This window comes from Microplitis mediator, chromosome 7, assembly GCF_029852145.1.
Source record: "Microplitis mediator isolate UGA2020A chromosome 7, iyMicMedi2.1, whole genome shotgun sequence".
NCBI classification, from domain to species: domain Eukaryota; kingdom Metazoa; phylum Arthropoda; class Insecta; order Hymenoptera; family Braconidae; genus Microplitis; species Microplitis mediator.
Genome location: NC_079975.1, coordinates 19,173,949 through 19,190,914, shown reverse-complemented (window position 1 = coordinate 19,190,914; position 16,966 = coordinate 19,173,949). Strand labels below are relative to the sequence as shown.

The window sequence follows — 16,966 nt, the reverse complement described above, 5'->3', positions numbered from 1 at the left end:
TGTAAAACGTTCGTTTTATACACGATATGTGTTGATTTTGACGGATCCTTTTTTACTGTGTACGTTAACCTTCCGTTACACGCGCTTTCTCTAGTGTCTCACTCGTATTCACGCCAACTCTATTAAGTTGAGCAGTGTTGTGCGGGGAATCCCCGTATATAAAAATTAAATAAATTATCAAAAATATAATATGATTTGAAATCGAAATAATGCTTTTATTATTGTTTTTTTACAATAAATCCATTATCGATCGTTAGTAGAATCATTAATTTTATCTTTATAAAAAATTTTATCGTTTTCTTGCCATAGACAATTATAGATCAGAATTTTCAAGTCTGTGTTTGTCAGGCATGAAATAACCTTTAATCGACAATCGTAATCGATATCCAGATCGTCAAAAAAATTAAAAATTTTAAGATTCTTTGCTTGATCCAACAATAACTTTCTGCAAAGTCCTCTGTGATATGAATAGCTTATAATAGTCCCAGTCTCTGAATCGTTTTTTGTATTTTCCAGTCTTGAGGGTTTCATTAATGACATCTTTATTCAAAAATTTTATCATCTGGTTCACGTTAGCTGACGCGAGATCATAAAAAGTAACGCCATCACAAATAACAGTTTTTCTCAAATTTTCAACTTCTTTTTCGTACCTTTGCTCTTGGACCCTCGGATTTTTATAAAGTTCAATAGCATTGGCGTAATCGACTTGGTTCACCGCAAGCTTCAACATCTCCATCTTGATAACATGTTGGGCAAAAATGTCAACAACTCTCTGATCACGTAATGGGCGCACTTTATAAGGTTCGTGGTCGATAGAAATTTGTCTTAATCGTTTCCGGGATTTAATCGCTTGATAAAAGTGATAAAATGCTGACCGGCCGTCAATACACTTCTGATTAATATCGGCACCATATTGAAGCAGTTCAGCAACAACTCCACCATAACCAATCATCAGAGCCGAAAATAGCGGGGTTATTCCAGATGAATTTTTAAAATTTATATCGAAACTATTTAGAACCATTGATTTGATACATTTGTGAGTATCGCTACTCGAATGCCAATAAGTATCAGAACACAATATATTCTTCAAAACCTCAGAATTTATTCCATATTGTATTCGGTGTTCGTAATTTAATTTTGTTATCCATTTCAAGTATCCTTTGATGTATTCGAACTCGCCCACATAAACAGCCGCATAAACAACATATTTTAATTTTTGATATGATATATTATACTGTCCCACGTTTAACAGAAATTTTACAATTGAAATTTGTTTATTTTCCACACCTAATGTAATTGGAATTTTACCATCACTATTTTTTACATACATATCAGCGCCACTGTTAACGAGTAATTTGACTAAATCAAGGTTGCCGGATATACAGGCTGCGTGTAAAGCAGTGTCGATTACACCGTCCACATTTACCTTAGCTCCTTTGTCCATTAAGTATTGAACTAAGGAATGGGTCGTTGGGTGCTTACAGGCGATTGATAAAGCTGTCCTTTCATCGAAGTGTAATAACGGCTCCCCGATACCGTTTACATTCACCCCATTTTCTAAAAGTAGTCCTATAATATTACGCTTGCCGTATGTAATGGCCAAGTGCAGTGCTTTTATAATGCCCGGACTATCTTTTATTATTATTTGCGCTGGGGGATTATTTAGATAATTGATGACTTGTTTATTCATGCGCATGTTTTTTAAGAAGCTAACAATTATTTTTGTATAATTGTATGGCGTTATGCTGTTGTATGGTGGTATGTGCTCCAAAAATAATTTTTTTATGTCTGTGTTATTTAAAAGCATTGCAATTTCTAAAGGACAGACATTTTCGTTGTTGTTCACAAAAATGTTAGCGTTGTATTTTAGTAAAATTTTAGTGATGCATAAATTACCGAAGTCAACTGATAAGTGCAATGGAGTATCGCGTGGTTTGGTATCTTGAACATTAACCGGCGTTCCATTGTTGAGTAAACGTTTGACAGTCGTTATATCTTTTTTTTGGACTGCTTGTAAAAGAGATGTATACGTCGATGACGCCATATTGTCCGTGTTGTATTCTCTGTACAAAAATCAATCTTTATTGTTGCATTTGAGTCGTAGTATATATTTAAGTTGAGTTCAAAAATACAAGTATATTATAATATATGTTTACTTAAGGAAAAGAATGTATATTTAAAATTTGGAAAATCCAAAGGTGCACGCCTCGAACGCTCATTTTGTTTTTTTTTAAAAGTTAAATTTCAAATAAAATTGAATATCCCGCTCTTTTCCCATAGAAATTTCCATGGTAAATATACGGTAATAAAAGTAAAAAAAAAATAAATAAGGAGAACATTCCTAAAGAAAAATGGCGGCAGTGTGTGTTTGTTTACATGTAAGATTGCCGGTTATAACCGTAATGATTTATTTTCAAAAAAACGAGAAGGCCTACAGTAGTGATTTTCGAAAGGAACCTTCTTTGCTTATTTCTGAAAATTTTGAAAAAAAAATTAAGTAGTTTCGTCAAGTCGTTCTCGAGATATCCGTACCACGCCGTTTTTTTGAACCACAGACTAATGGACGTCCACGATAAATTTTTTTTAATGAACTTTTTTTTATATTAATACATATTGGACAAATTAAAAAAAGTATCAGGATTATTCGTTAGTGTTTCAGCTTTATATTGATGTGTTTTTCATAATGTGTAAGATTAATAGAAAAAAAATATATGCACTTTAATGAGTAGAAATCGTGTGACCTTGACAGGTCGGTTATAAAGCAGACGTGCAATAAAAAAATAAATAAATACCTAGATTTTCAGCAGTTCGAGTTACAGCTGAAGATTTAAAAATCTTCCACTAAATTATTTATAATTTACGCACTTATTACACACAATTTACTTGATTTAATACACTTAAAACAAAATGTTGTGTTAAAACAAATGATACTGCTCAATGGCACTTTATTTTAATGCAGTCCAGGTGACATGCATCAGCTTACTAATGAGGACAATATAAAATGTAAGTGACCAAATTACTGTAATCACATGGTCTGAAATATTCTTGGAAGAATATAGTGATGTCATAAGGCGATTGTGTGTCAGATCAAGAATATAATACCTGTTGTCGAGTGTGTGAATGTTTGACAGAAACACTTGGGAAAAAAATTAGTATAATCCCTTCTTAAATGATAAAATCAATTTAATTATAGCATTGAATCTTTTGAAAAGTCTCAAACTGGTAAATGAAATCTAAATCTCCTTTTTGCTTTTTTTCTTTTTCTATTTTCTGTACTAATTGTAGGGGCAAAAGGAGTACAGAAGGACCTCGTTATAAGACTAGCTCGGGTCTGTAGGGGAAAAAAGTCTTTGAATTGAGGTACCCCCACTATTGGGCTTGACAGCGTTTGCGCCCAAACCTCGTTATAAGACTATCGGCGTTTTGCGTCTTATTTATGTATTCAGTTCAACTCTACGGTTTTATACAGTGAATCTATTTTATATATAATCATAAATAAACAGAATTTTGTCTTTCTTTTCTGTTAATTAATTATGTGATACCACGAAATTTTAAGTATTCTTTACAGAAATAAATTATTTAATCTAAAATCTTTATATTTGTACATTTTATCTTGATTTTAGTCGTACTGGTCATTAGTCTTATAGCGAGGTTTCGGCGCAAAACTCTTATTGAGTTGTTGGTGGGGGAAGCGTTCCGAGCGAGTTTGAACAAATTAAGGGGAAAAGTCTCATAACTCGTAGTCTTATAATGAGGTCCTACTGTACTTGAAAAAATACGAAGTTTTCGGAGACTCAAATACGGTTAATTTATTATAGATCAATAAGTTGGATCTATATAATATGATCTATATAATAATATGATCTATATAATAAGAAGCAATAAACGGGGACCCAAATACGGGACGGAAATTCTTTTTTTTTTAATGATATTCGAAGTGAATAGAAAAAATTTTCAGCTGCCGTTAAAAAAAAATTTAATTTTATGTAGGCAAAATTGGGCACCCCCTAAAAAAGGTGAAAAGAAAAATTTCTGGAAATTAAGTAAATTTGATTGAACCAAATTTTCTTATCAGTAATTTTCATAAAGAAAAATTACATTTCAAATAACTATTGGGTGTAAAGAAAGAAAAAAAAATATTTTAATGGTTTTTATTATAAAACAAAAGTCATTAATATTTTCCGACTGACCCTCGGTTTTTGAAAAAGTTTAACAAAAAAAAATCAAAATAATGCTCAGTTATATTTACAAAAATAATTTTGTAATTTTCAAAAACCAAACTTTTTTTATTAAATTTTGGAGGTATCCTATTTTCCCTTCCCCCCATCCTCCTTCCCCTATACAACAGTATATTAGTATATTAGCGCACAGAAAAAAAAGTTACCTTGAGTCAAGAAAATATTTTGAAAGACAAACGTTTTTGGAAACTAAGTCAAGATTTTCTTAAGCCAAGAGAATTTGTAATGGTTAAAGAAAATTCGTTTTAGTCGAAGAAGATTTATAATTCATCCAAAAAATTTAGGTTTTCAAAAAAAAATTTCTTGAATCAAGAATATTTACTTCCAGTCAAGAATTATTTTTTTCCTATGTATAAATTGTACTTCATTTATATTACCGGTCGTATATAATCATGAAGTTTATGCGACTTTTAAAACAATACATATAGAAAAAAAAAATATTTGCTATACATTAAATTATAAATGAATATTTTAATTTATTATTATTATTTTGTTTTCTCAATATATTTTGACACATGTTTTTTTCAAAATACACTCATACATGTATATACGCAGTATTTACTGCATGATGCATAATGTAAATGTATTGAAAATAAACGCAGATATGACCAAGTAATATAGTGATGTCATAAGGCGATTGTGTGCCAGACCGAGAATATACACGGAGAAAAATAAATGATTGGAGTTATCATACTAAATTTGTAGCTGCAATCATCTAGGATGATTAAAAAATTTTTCAGTGTAAAGATGGTTAGTGCTACAATTTTTTATAATTGCAGTTACCATTTTTTATAGTAACAGTTACCATCAGGATGATAACAGTAACCATTAAGATGATTACAGCTACTATCAGGATGGTAATATTTACCATCAGGATAATAATGTTTCCTATCAAGGATAGTGATAATTTATCACTGATAAATATTATTAAATGCTATAAAACAAATTGATCAAAAATTCAATAATTTTCAAGTACTGGTGCAAAATTATAAATTTTTGATTACAAATATGATGACAAACATACTTAAATTTTATTTATAAAATTTTTACAAAAAAATGACAATTATTTATTTTTTACAATTATTTAAATCCATAATTTAGATATGTACACTTGATTGTCTAAAATATTGAAATAAGTTACTGTACAGTCTTCAATATCAGCATAAAATAAAAATTTCCAAGCGAGAGAGCTTCTGTTAATAACTTTGAATGATTGAGTGTGTTCATCGAAATAACAATCATCCAAATACTGGGTAATGAATAAAATTTGGCCATTGTTGACATTTAGTATTTTTTTAACTTGGTAAAATGATGGTTCGTCAGACGGTTTCATTATAATTGAATTAATTGTTATTCTATCATTCTGAAAACTTGTCCATTGAATGTCTTGAACAAGGTCGTCTATTTTGTATGGTAAGGGTTCATGACATCCAATGCTGACAAGAACATCATTAATTTCAATGTTTATGTTTCCACTTTTGAAAACCAGCGTAGAGTGAAAAAGAAAATAACGTATATTTACGTTTTAAACAGGGGCGCTGATGTTTAAAGTCTACTTGTCTTAGATGGTAACTTTAATCATCTTTAAGAAGATGTTATATGGGTTCGGGTCGATAAAACAGTCCCTTACTGATAGTAGTGAGCACCATCTAGTGATGAGAGTTAGAATTTTCAAACATAAACTGTTCTACCGATGTAGATAAAAAAAACAGTAAGCGCCATCTATAAGTTTTCAAATTTCGTGTATTGAGATTGGTAATAAATACCAAACTGGTAATATCTTCGATTTTACTCAATTCGCATTGAGAAATCGAATTTCTTAACTCTAACATGCTAAAGCCACAATATTAGATATAAAATTATAAACGGTCAGTCCATAAATAAGTTAGTAATTATAAACTGATTGATCTGATATAAAAAATTTACTAGTAAATCGAAAGTTCCATAATGAGAATATCATTGCTAATAACTTGTCGTAATGGATAATTGATGCCATTTAATTTGCAAAATTCATTTCGTTAGTCGAATTTTGGACATTTTCAATTGATTTTATTTAGATAATAATATACTCATTGTTACATCCAAACACAGAGTAAATTTTTTGATTTTACTGATATGTACAATAAATTTACCTAAAAAAATGGTAGACGGTCGTTGGAATTATCCTAACGAATTTCGGCTAAAGCGAAACGATATTTTATAACATTTTTTAAATATCTTAGTTCGTAATTACAAATATGTAAATACTTTGTCGTTAGTCTAGTATGACAATGATAAAAAAAAAAAAATTTAAAAAACATTATCGCAAAAAATAAACCATCTGTTTATTCGTTGATCTGGCAATTACAAAATTGTTACGAACGGCGATGTCAGGCGAATCACTGAAATGTTTATTACAACGCACTTTTAGTTTCCTAAAAGGTGTTCAGTAAACAATTTCATTGCAAAAGTAATTGCAGAAGGTAACAGTAATGTAATATTCAATTATTATTCACTAAATTATCATGCAATAGGACTAAGTGAAGTCTTATAAGATGTCAATACTTATGCAGAGTATTGTTTAGGACAGCATTGTACGTCAATCATTGCGATTTTGATCTAAATGCACTTTTAGTTTCCCAAAAGGTGTCCCAACTATGCTTCAAGACAAATTTGTATATATTTAAATATATAATAAAAAACAAGCTAATATACAAACGATACGTTACCAGAAAAAATCCAAGAAATCTCGTGATTTTGATGTTTCTCTGACATTCTGGTTTAAAAAAAGTAATCAGAATAAAGATACTCGTGCGAAAATAATTCCTAAAACAATAAATAAAAAATTAATAATTTAAAAGAATTACGGATAACAAATACTACTTAGCTCTTACTCATATCAGATGTTTCATCAGTAATTAATATCCTTCCTGTGTAAGGTAAAAATACTTGAAATAACATCGTTATTTTAACTGATTGAATTATAGAGAGGTATTTTGATAATTGAATCTAGTAATCATAAATGTTTCAACGCTAAAAATTATTTAACATTAAACAACAAGTTATTTTACGTCTGAAAACTACCACATTATTGTTTCTTTCTGAAAAATAATCTTCTTCCTTCCTGGATGAGAATTATTTTTACCGCCAAATTAATTTTCTTAATTAATTACATTTACATTGATACATAATTTATGTTATTTTAATTTAACAATAATGGATGCCTGGTCATTTATAAAACTTATCATGGCATAAAGAAAATTTCTAATGTTAGTAATTAACATTTTCTCCCGTAAGCAATATATTAAACTTCATTCCTCACCATTACTGATGTTTGCCAAAACTTCGAAATTGGAGATCATTTTGTCGCATCATTTTACAAAATATAATTTTTTTTTTCGGTTATTGATTTTTTGATACATATCAATTTTATATTTCAATAAATAAAAGTATATACTCTGATTAATGAATTAGTTTTTTAACTTTATAAACACAAACAACTTTTCTTCCTCACTGATATTTTCAATCTTAACTATTTTTTTTTAATTATTAACTTCATATCGCTTGTATAATTTGTTACAATATAATCAATAAATGAATGAATTTTATATGAAATTTTTTTTTTGGAAGTCTCTAATTGATTAAGTATTCTAATTAGGCATTTCTCTCTCGACTCTGTGGCCCTCAGCGCTCTCCTCCCTGACGTTAGTTATTTTTTCCCAACACTAAATTGATATTAATTTTCTATAACAGATTTACAATATTTTTTTTTTCAATTTCCTCGTAACAGTAAATTTTTCAAATTGAATTAATCACTTTAGTATTCTAAATAGTCATTTCTCTCGACTCTGTGGCCCTCAGCCCTCTGCTCCCAAACGTCAACTATTTTTTCCCAACGCTAAATTAAAATTAAATTTCTATTACAGATTTACAATATGTATTTATTTTTTTAATTTTCCTATCGCTTTAAACTTATTATATTAAATTAATTAATTTGGTAATCTAATTAGTCATTTCTCTCTTGACTCTGTGGCCCACAGCCCTCTCCGCCCCGATGTGAATTATTTTTTCCCAACGGTAAATTATAATTAAATTTCTATAACAGATTTACAATATTTTTTTTTTCAATTTCCTCGTAATATTAAATTTTTCGAATTTCAATAATTACTTTAGTATTCTAATTAGTCATTTTTCTCTCGACACTATGGCCTTCAGCCATCTCCTCCCCGACGTCAATTACTTTTTCTCAACGCTGAATTAAAATTAAATTTCTATAACAGATTTACAATATTTATTTATTTTTTTAATATTTCTATCACTTTAAATGTTTAAAATAAATTAATTAATTTAGTACTCTAATTAGTCATTTCTCTCTCGACTCTGTGGCCCTCAGCCATCTCCTCCCAAACGTCAACTATTTCTCCTAACGCTAAATTAAAATTAAATTTCTATTACAGATTTACAATATTCATTTATTTTCCAATTTCCTCGTAAAATTAAAATTTTCAAATTAAATTAATTACTTTAGTATTCTAATTAGGCATTTCTATCTTGACTCTGTGGCCCACAGCCATCTCCCTGACGTCAATTATTTTTTCCAAACGCTAAATTAAAATTAAATGTCTACAACAGATTTACAATATTTAATTTTTTTTTTTAATAAGTCTATTACTTCAAAATTTTTAAATTTATTCAATTTATTCAGTATTCCAATTAGTCATTTCTCTTTCGACTCTGTGGCCTGAGCCCTCTCCGCCCCGATGTGAATTATTTTTTCCTAACGGTAAATTATATTTAATTTTCTATAACAGATTTACAATATTTTCTTTTTCCAATTTCCTCGTAACATTAAATTTTTCAAATTTAATTAATCACTTTAGTATTCTAATTATTTTTTTTTTCTCAAGACTCTGTGGTTCTCAGCCCTCTCTTTCCTGACGTCAATTAGTTTTTCCCAACGGTAAATTATAATTAATTTTCTATAACAGATTTACAATATTTATTTATTCTTTCAATTTTTCTATCACTTTAAAATTTTAATGTTAAATTAATTGATTTAGTATTCTAATTAGTCGCTCTCTCTTGACTCTGTGGCCCTCAGCCATCTCTTCCCCAACGTCAATTATTTTTTCCAACGCAAAATTAAAATCAAATTTCTATGACAGATTTACAATATTTATTTTTTTTTTAATTTTCTATCACTTTAAACTTTTTATATTAAATTAATTGATTTAATATTCTAATTAGTCATTTTTCTCTCGACTCTGTGGCCCACAGCCATCTCCCCGACGTTAATTACTTTTTCCCAACGCTGAATTAAAATTAAATGTCTATAACAGATTTACAATATTTATTAATTCTTTTAATTTTTCTATCACTTTAAATGTTTAAAATAAATTAATTAATTTAGTACTCTAATTAGTCATTTCTCTCTCGACTCTGTGGCCCTCAGCCCTCTCCGCCCCGATGTGAATTATTTTTTCCCAACGGTAAATTATAATTAAATTTCTATAACAGATTTACAATTTTTTTTTTTTCAATTTCCTCGTAATATTAAATTTTTCGAATTTCAACAATTACTTTAGTATTCTAATTAGTCATTTTTCTCTCGACACTATGGTCTTCAGCCATCTCCTCCCCGACGTCAATTATTTTTTCTCAACGCTGAATTAAAATTAAATGTCTATAAAAGATTTACAATATTTATTTATTTTTTTAATATTTCTATCGCTTTAAATGTTTAAAATAAATTAATTAATTTAGTACTCTAATTAGTCATTTCTCTCTCGACTCTGTGGCCCTCAGCCATCTCCTCCCAAACGTCAACTATTTTTTCCCAACGCTAAATTAAAATTAAATTTCTATTACAGATTTAAAATATTTTTTTTTTCAATTTCCTCGTAATATTAAATTTTTCGAATTTCAATAATTACTTTAGTATTCTAATTAGTCATTTTTCTCTCGACACTATGGCCTTCAGCCATCTCCTCCCCGACGTCAATTATTTTTTCCCAACGCTGAATTAAAATTAAATTTCTATGACAGATTTACAATATTTATTCATTTTTTTTCATTTTTCTATGACTTTGAATGTTTAAAATAAATTAATTGATTTAATATTCTAATTAGTCATTTTTCTCTTGACCTGTGGCCCTCAGCCATCTCCTCCCCGACGTCAATTATTTTTTACCAACGTAAAATTAAAATCAAATTTCTATGACAGATTTACAATAATTATTTATTTTTTCAATTTTTCTATCACTTTAAAATTTTCAAATTAAATTAATTACTTTAGTATTCTAATTAGTCATTTCTCTCGACTCTGTGGCCCACAGCCATCTCCCCGACGTCAATTATTTTTTCTCAACGCTGAATTAAAATTAAATTTCTATGACAGATTTACAATATTTATTTTTTTTTTAATTTTCTATCACTTTAAACTTTTTATATTAAATTAATTGATTTAATATTCTAATTAGTCATTTTTCTCTTGACCTGTGGCCCTCAGCCCTCTCCGCCCCGATGTGAATTATTTTTTCCCAACGGTAAATTATAATTAAATTTCTATAACAGATTTACAATTTTTTTTTTTTCAATTTCCTCGTAATATTAAATTTTTCGAATTTCAACAATTACTTTAGTATTCTAATTAGTCATTTTTCTCTCGACACTATGGTCTTCAGCCATCTCCTCCCCGACGTCAATTATTTTTTCTCAACGCTGAATTAAAATTAAATGTCTATAAAAGATTTACAATATTTATTTATTTTTTTAATATTTCTATCGCTTTAAATGTTTAAAATAAATTAATTAATTTAGTACTCTAATTAGTCATTTCTCTCTCGACTCTGTGGCCCTCAGCCATCTCCTCCCAAACGTCAACTATTTTTTCCCAACGCTAAATTAAAATTAAATTTCTATTACAGATTTAAAATATTTTTTTTTTCAATTTCCTCGTAATATTAAATTTTTCGAATTTCAATAATTACTTTAGTATTCTAATTAGTCATTTTTCTCTCGACACTATGGCCTTCAGCCATCTCCTCCCCGACGTCAATTATTTTTTCCCAACGCTGAATTAAAATTAAATTTCTATGACAGATTTACAATATTTATTCATTTTTTTTCATTTTTCTATGACTTTGAATGTTTAAAATAAATTAATTAATTTAGTACTCTAATTAGTCATTTTTCTCTCGACACTATGGTCTTCAGCCATCTCCTCCCCGACGTCAATTATTTTTTCTCAACGCTGAATTAAAATTAAATTTCTATGACAGATTTACAATATTTATTTTTTTTTTAATTTTCTATCACTTTAAACTTTTTATATTAAATTAATTGATTTAATATTCTAATTAGTCATTTTTCTCTTGACTCTGTGGCCCTCAGCCATCTCCTCCCCGACGTCAATTATTTTTTACCAACGTAAAATTAAAATCAAATTTCTATGACAGATTTACAATAATTATTTATTTTTTCAATTTTTCTATCACTTTAAAATTTTCAAATTAAATTAATTACTTTAGTATTCTAATTAGTCATTTCTCTCGACTCTGTGGCCCACAGCCATCTCCCCGACGTCAATTATTTTTTCTCAACGCTGAATTAAAATTAAATTTCTATGACAGATTTACAATATTTATTTTTTTTTTAATTTTCTATCACTTTAAACTTTTTATATTAAATTAATTGATTTAATATTCTAATTAGTCATTTTTCTCTTGACCTGTGGCCCTCAGCCATCTCCTCCCCGACGTCAATTATTTTTTACCAACGTAAAATTAAAATCAAATTTCTATGACAGATTTACAATAATTATTTTTTTTTTCAATTTTTCTATCACTTTAAAATTTTCAAATTAAATTAATTACTTTAGTATTCTAATTAGTCATTTCTCTCGACTCTGTGGCCCACAGCCATCTCCCCGACGTCAATTATTTTTTCCCAATGCTAAATTAAAATTAAATTCCTATAACAGATTTACAATATTTATTTAATTTTTTAATGTTTCTATCGCTTTAAATCTTTAAAATAAATTAATTGATTTAGTACTCTAATTAGTCATTTCTCTCTCGACTCTGTGGCCCTCAGCCCTCTCCTCCCAAACGTCAACTATTTTGTCCCAACGCTAAATTAAAATTAAATTTCTATAACAGATTTACAATATTTATTTATTTTTTTAATATTTCTATCGCTTTAAATGTTTAAAATAAATTAATCAATTCAGTACTCTAATTAGTCATTTCTCTCTCGACTCTGTGGCCCTCAGCCCTCTCCTCCCAAACGACAACTATTTTTTCCCAACGCTAAATTAAAATTAAATTTCTATTACAGATTTACAATATTTATTTATTTTCCAATTTCCTCGTGAAATTAAAATTTTCAAATTAAATTAATTACTTTAGTATTCTAATTAGTCATTTCTCTCTTGACTCTGTGGCCCACAGCCATCTCCCCGACGTCAATTATTTTTTCCAAACCCTAAATTAAAATTAAATGTCTACAACAGATTTACAATATTTAATTTTTTTTTTTAATAAGTCTATCACTTTAAAATTTTTAAATTTATTTAATTTATTCAGTATTCCAATTAGTCATTTCTCTTTCGACTCTGTGACCTGAGCCCTCTCCGCCCCGATGTGAATTATTTTTTCCTAACGGTAAATTATATTTAATTTTCTATAACAGATTTACAATATTTCCTTTTTCTAATTTCCTCGTAACATTAAATTATTCAAATTTAATTAATCACTTTAGTATTCTAATTATTTTTTTTTTCTCGCGACTCTGTGGTTCTCAGCCCTCTCTTTCCTGACGTCAATTAGTTTTTCCCAACGGTAAATTAAAATTAATTTTCTATAACAGATTTACAATATTTATTTATTCTTTCAATTTTTCTATCACTTTAAAATTTTAATGTTAAATCAATTGATTTAGTATTCTAATTAGTCGCTCTCTCTTGACTCTGTGGTCCTCAGCCATCTCTTCTCCAACGTCAATTATTTTTTCCAACGCAAAATTAAAATCAAATTTCTATGACAGATTTACAATATTTATTTTTTTTTTAATTTTCTATCACTTCAAAATTTTTATATTAAATTAATTGATTTAGTATTCTAATTAGTCGTTTCTCTCTTGACTCTGTGGCCCTCAGCCATCTCCTCTCCAACGTCAATTATTTTTTCCCAACGCAAAATTAAAATCAAATTTCTATGACAGATTTACAATATTTATTTTTTTTTTAATTTTCTATCACTTCAAAATTTTTATATTAAATTAATTACTTTAGTATTCTAATTAGTCATTTCTCTCTTGACTCTGTGGCCCACAGCCATCTCCCCGACGTCAATTATTTTTTCCCAACGCTGAATTAAAATTAAATGTCTATAACAGATTTACAATATTTATTAATTCTTTTAATTTTTCTATCACTTTAAATGTTTAAAATAAATTAATTAATTTAGTACTCTAATTAGTCATTTCTCTCTCGACTCTGTGGCCCTCAGCCCTCTCCTCCCAAACGTCAACTATTTTTTCCCAACGCTAAATTAAAATTAAATTTCTATTACAGATTTACAATATTTACTTATTTTCCAATTTCCTTGTAAAATTAAATTTTTCAAATTAAATTAATTACTTTAGTATTCTAATTTGTCATTTCTCTCGACTCTGTGGCCCTCAGCTTTTTCCTCCCCGACGTCAATTATTTTTTCCCAACGCTCAATTAAAATTAAATTTTTATTACATATTCACAATATTTATTTTTTTTTTTTTAATTTGTCTATCACTTTAAAATTTTTTAAATTAAATTAATTACTTTAGTATTTCAATTAGTCATTTCTCTCTCGACTCTGTGGCCCTCAGCCCTCTCCTCCCAAACGTCAACTATTTTTTCCCAACGCTAAATTAAAATTAAATTTCTATTACAGATTTACAATATTTACTTATTTTCCAATTTCCTTTTAAAATTAAATTTTTCAAATTAAATTAATTACTTTAGTATTCTAATTAGTCATTTCTCTCGACTCTGTGGCCCTCAGCTTTTTCCTCCCCGACGTCAATTATTTTTTCCCAACGCTCAATTAAAATTAAATTTTTATTACATATTTACAATATTTATTTTTTTTTTTTAATTTGTCTATCACTTTAAAATTTTTAAATTAAATTAATTACTTTAGTATTTCAATTAGTCATATCTCTCTCGAATCTGCGGGCCTCTGCGCTCTCCCCCTGACGTCAATTATTTTTCTCACCGCTAAACTAAAATTAATTTTCTAAAATAGATTTACAATACTTTTTTTTTTCAATTTCGTCGTAACTTCAAAATTTTCAAATTAAATTAATCAATTCAGTTTTTCAATTACTCATTTCTCTTTTGACTCTGTGGCCCTTAGCTCTCTTTCCTCGACGTTCATTTTTTTTTTTTTATACTAAATTAAAATTACATTTCTAAAACAGATTCACATTTTTGTTTTTAATTTTCTTCCATTTTAAAAGTATTTTTTTTTTGTCATTAACGACATTTTTCCGCTATTCTAAATTAATTACAATTTTTTCCGCCAATTTACAGTTAGTATAATTCTTTTCTTAATATTACTTATTTTCTTATCTTATGTCAATTGTTCAATGTACCCGATGAAAAAAAATTTTATACAATTTTATAATATTATTTATGCATTATATATGAATTATATATAAAATGGATAGAAAAAATGGCTCGATACAATTGTATACAATCTGTATAGAACTTGTAGACAATTCTATATAATCACAATTTTAATAGAATTGTATATAATTTGTATCGAATTGTATACAATTTTTATACAGATTGTGTACAACCGGATTGGGCCATTTTTTCTATCTAATTTATATATAATTTTTCACAATTGTATAATTACTTTTTTCCTCGGGTTGTATTTAAATTGTTTCGACTTATAGAAACTTGTAGTTTTTTTCCATTTGCACTTGTTGCTTCTTTCATCTCATAATTAATAACATTTATCTGCTCCTCCTCACCGAGATGAATTCCATTCGCAAACTTGATAAATTTTTTTTTTTTCGCAATCTTCAATTTTCTATCGCCTGTAATTTCTATATTTAAATAAACAAAGTACTTACTCTAAATTCAGCTGTTTCGTCAATTGGTAATCTCCTGACATATAAACTTTGTTTATACTTTCACATTTTTTTTTTAACGATGTCTTGTTTAATTATTTAATCCTGTGTTTCAAGTCATAATCTCAAGATTCGTTCATAAACTTTTCATTCCATTGTTTATTCGTTCAAGTTCCATGATTATAATATATTCTCATAACCTTTCAAGGCCGCTTCTGTAATTTTAATTATATTTCATATGGTTTATATTTTTTTGATTACTACTAATACGATTTATAACGATATTATTACCATGATTTAATCATTATTTTCAATATTTACCTTGTAAAAAATGGTATAACTATTGAGTATTCTTATTCTCATTAAAAATAAAATTATCCTCTTTCTCTAACCTTCAATTTTCAACTGGCTGTTCTAAAATATTCTGTAATAGTTTAAATTCGGTTATTTTATTATATTATTATTTTATAAAAAAAAAAGTTTGTTAATTGATTTTTAGTATATTGATATTTACTTACTTTTGTTATATTTTTTTATCCTTAGTCACTTGACGCACTGGGAAGAGCGGTGAAATTTTCAGGGTTATGGCTTGCTTGCTGTCTCGCTCTTGTACGTTTGTACGATATATACCTTCTAGGTTCCTCGATCTTTGGCGGCATTAAGCTTATCTTCAGCTAGTACCCCCTACTTTTTAAAAATTTGGAATGTCTTTCAATTTTCATAAACGTATTAAAATTCAATTAATTAATTAAAATTTAATTAAAACTTTAATTGAAAAAAGGACTACGTAGAAGTTTTTTCACTGAGATAAAAAATTAAAAAAAATTCCTTATTGTTGATTTCAATAAGAAGTTAAACAACATTTGTGAAATAAATTTTAGCCTACAAACTTCGAAAATTCAAATTAAATAATTGACAAGAAGATTTTACTGAAATTCATTTAACTAATTTTGTTTAACTCTCAAGTTATATCGACTGTAAGTAATTTTTTGTAAAATTCGACATCTCTGCGAAATTGTTCTTTTTTCAATTAAATATTCAATTTTTCTCAATTAATTAATTAAATTTTAATACAGTGATGACAGTTTAAAGTCATCACATATTTCTGAAATGTGAGGAGCACTTTCTGAGAATGCCCTTAATAGCAAAAAAATGAGTCTGGGCGATAGGTAGAGGTGGTGGCTGGTATTACAAAAACTAAATTCTTTGTCACACCAAAAAAAAAAAAAAAAACAGTTTTTGTGCATACACACCAAGAAGTCTATAACGAACTCTGCTTTCATTTTAAATCAGAAAAATTATTCATTACAATTTTCCAGCGAAGAGTGGCAACAGTATTTACTTACTTGGCTTGGTATTTTGATTTTGTTAATTACATTTCCCGAGTTTACAAATTTAAATTTGAGTTTTCTTTTAGACTACAAATAATAATCGTAAAAAATTTTACTTTATAGATTTACGAATTTGTCTACTTTGATTTAACGTAAAAGCAAGTTATAAAATAATATTTTCAATGTATTTATATAAAACAAAAGCCCTGTTATTTTTAGCTTTATCATTCATTGAGATACTTTTAAGTAACCTGGTTTTAAAAACTATAAAAATAATTAAAGAACGAATAAATAATTAGA

The 16,966-nt window shown here is 27.8% G+C and overlaps 2 protein-coding genes across 4 annotated transcripts in view; both read right to left on the bottom strand.

Annotated features, from left to right (window-relative positions):
• LOC130672215 (uncharacterized) overlaps positions 1 to 16,966 on the bottom strand; it is a 57,520-nt gene that overhangs the window by 16,608 nt on the left and 23,946 nt on the right. The window lies entirely within an intron of this gene.
• LOC130672214 (putative ankyrin repeat protein RF_0381) lies at positions 94 to 15,953 on the bottom strand. 3 transcript variants are annotated; one of them, XR_008990653.1, is made up of 4 exons: positions 15,854 to 15,953; positions 15,657 to 15,759; positions 15,339 to 15,550; positions 5,263 to 7,043 (listed from the first exon to the last, which is right to left on the bottom strand). XR_008990653.1 is itself a non-coding variant. In XM_057476632.1 (2 exons), exons 1-2 carry the CDS (start codon positions 15,377 to 15,379, stop codon positions 413 to 415), a joined length of 1,692 nt encoding a protein of 563 aa, XP_057332615.1. In that variant the 5' UTR covers positions 15,380 to 15,394; the 3' UTR covers positions 94 to 412. The 3 variants fall into 3 exon arrangements, 2 of the variants coding, with proteins under 2 accessions (XP_057332615.1, XP_057332616.1); XM_057476632.1 differs by lacking the exons at positions 5,263 to 7,043; positions 15,657 to 15,759; positions 15,854 to 15,953 and adding an exon at positions 94 to 2,063 and having other exon boundaries at positions 15,339 to 15,394; XM_057476633.1 differs by lacking the exons at positions 5,263 to 7,043; positions 15,339 to 15,550; positions 15,657 to 15,759; positions 15,854 to 15,953 and adding exons at positions 109 to 2,063; positions 2,793 to 2,969.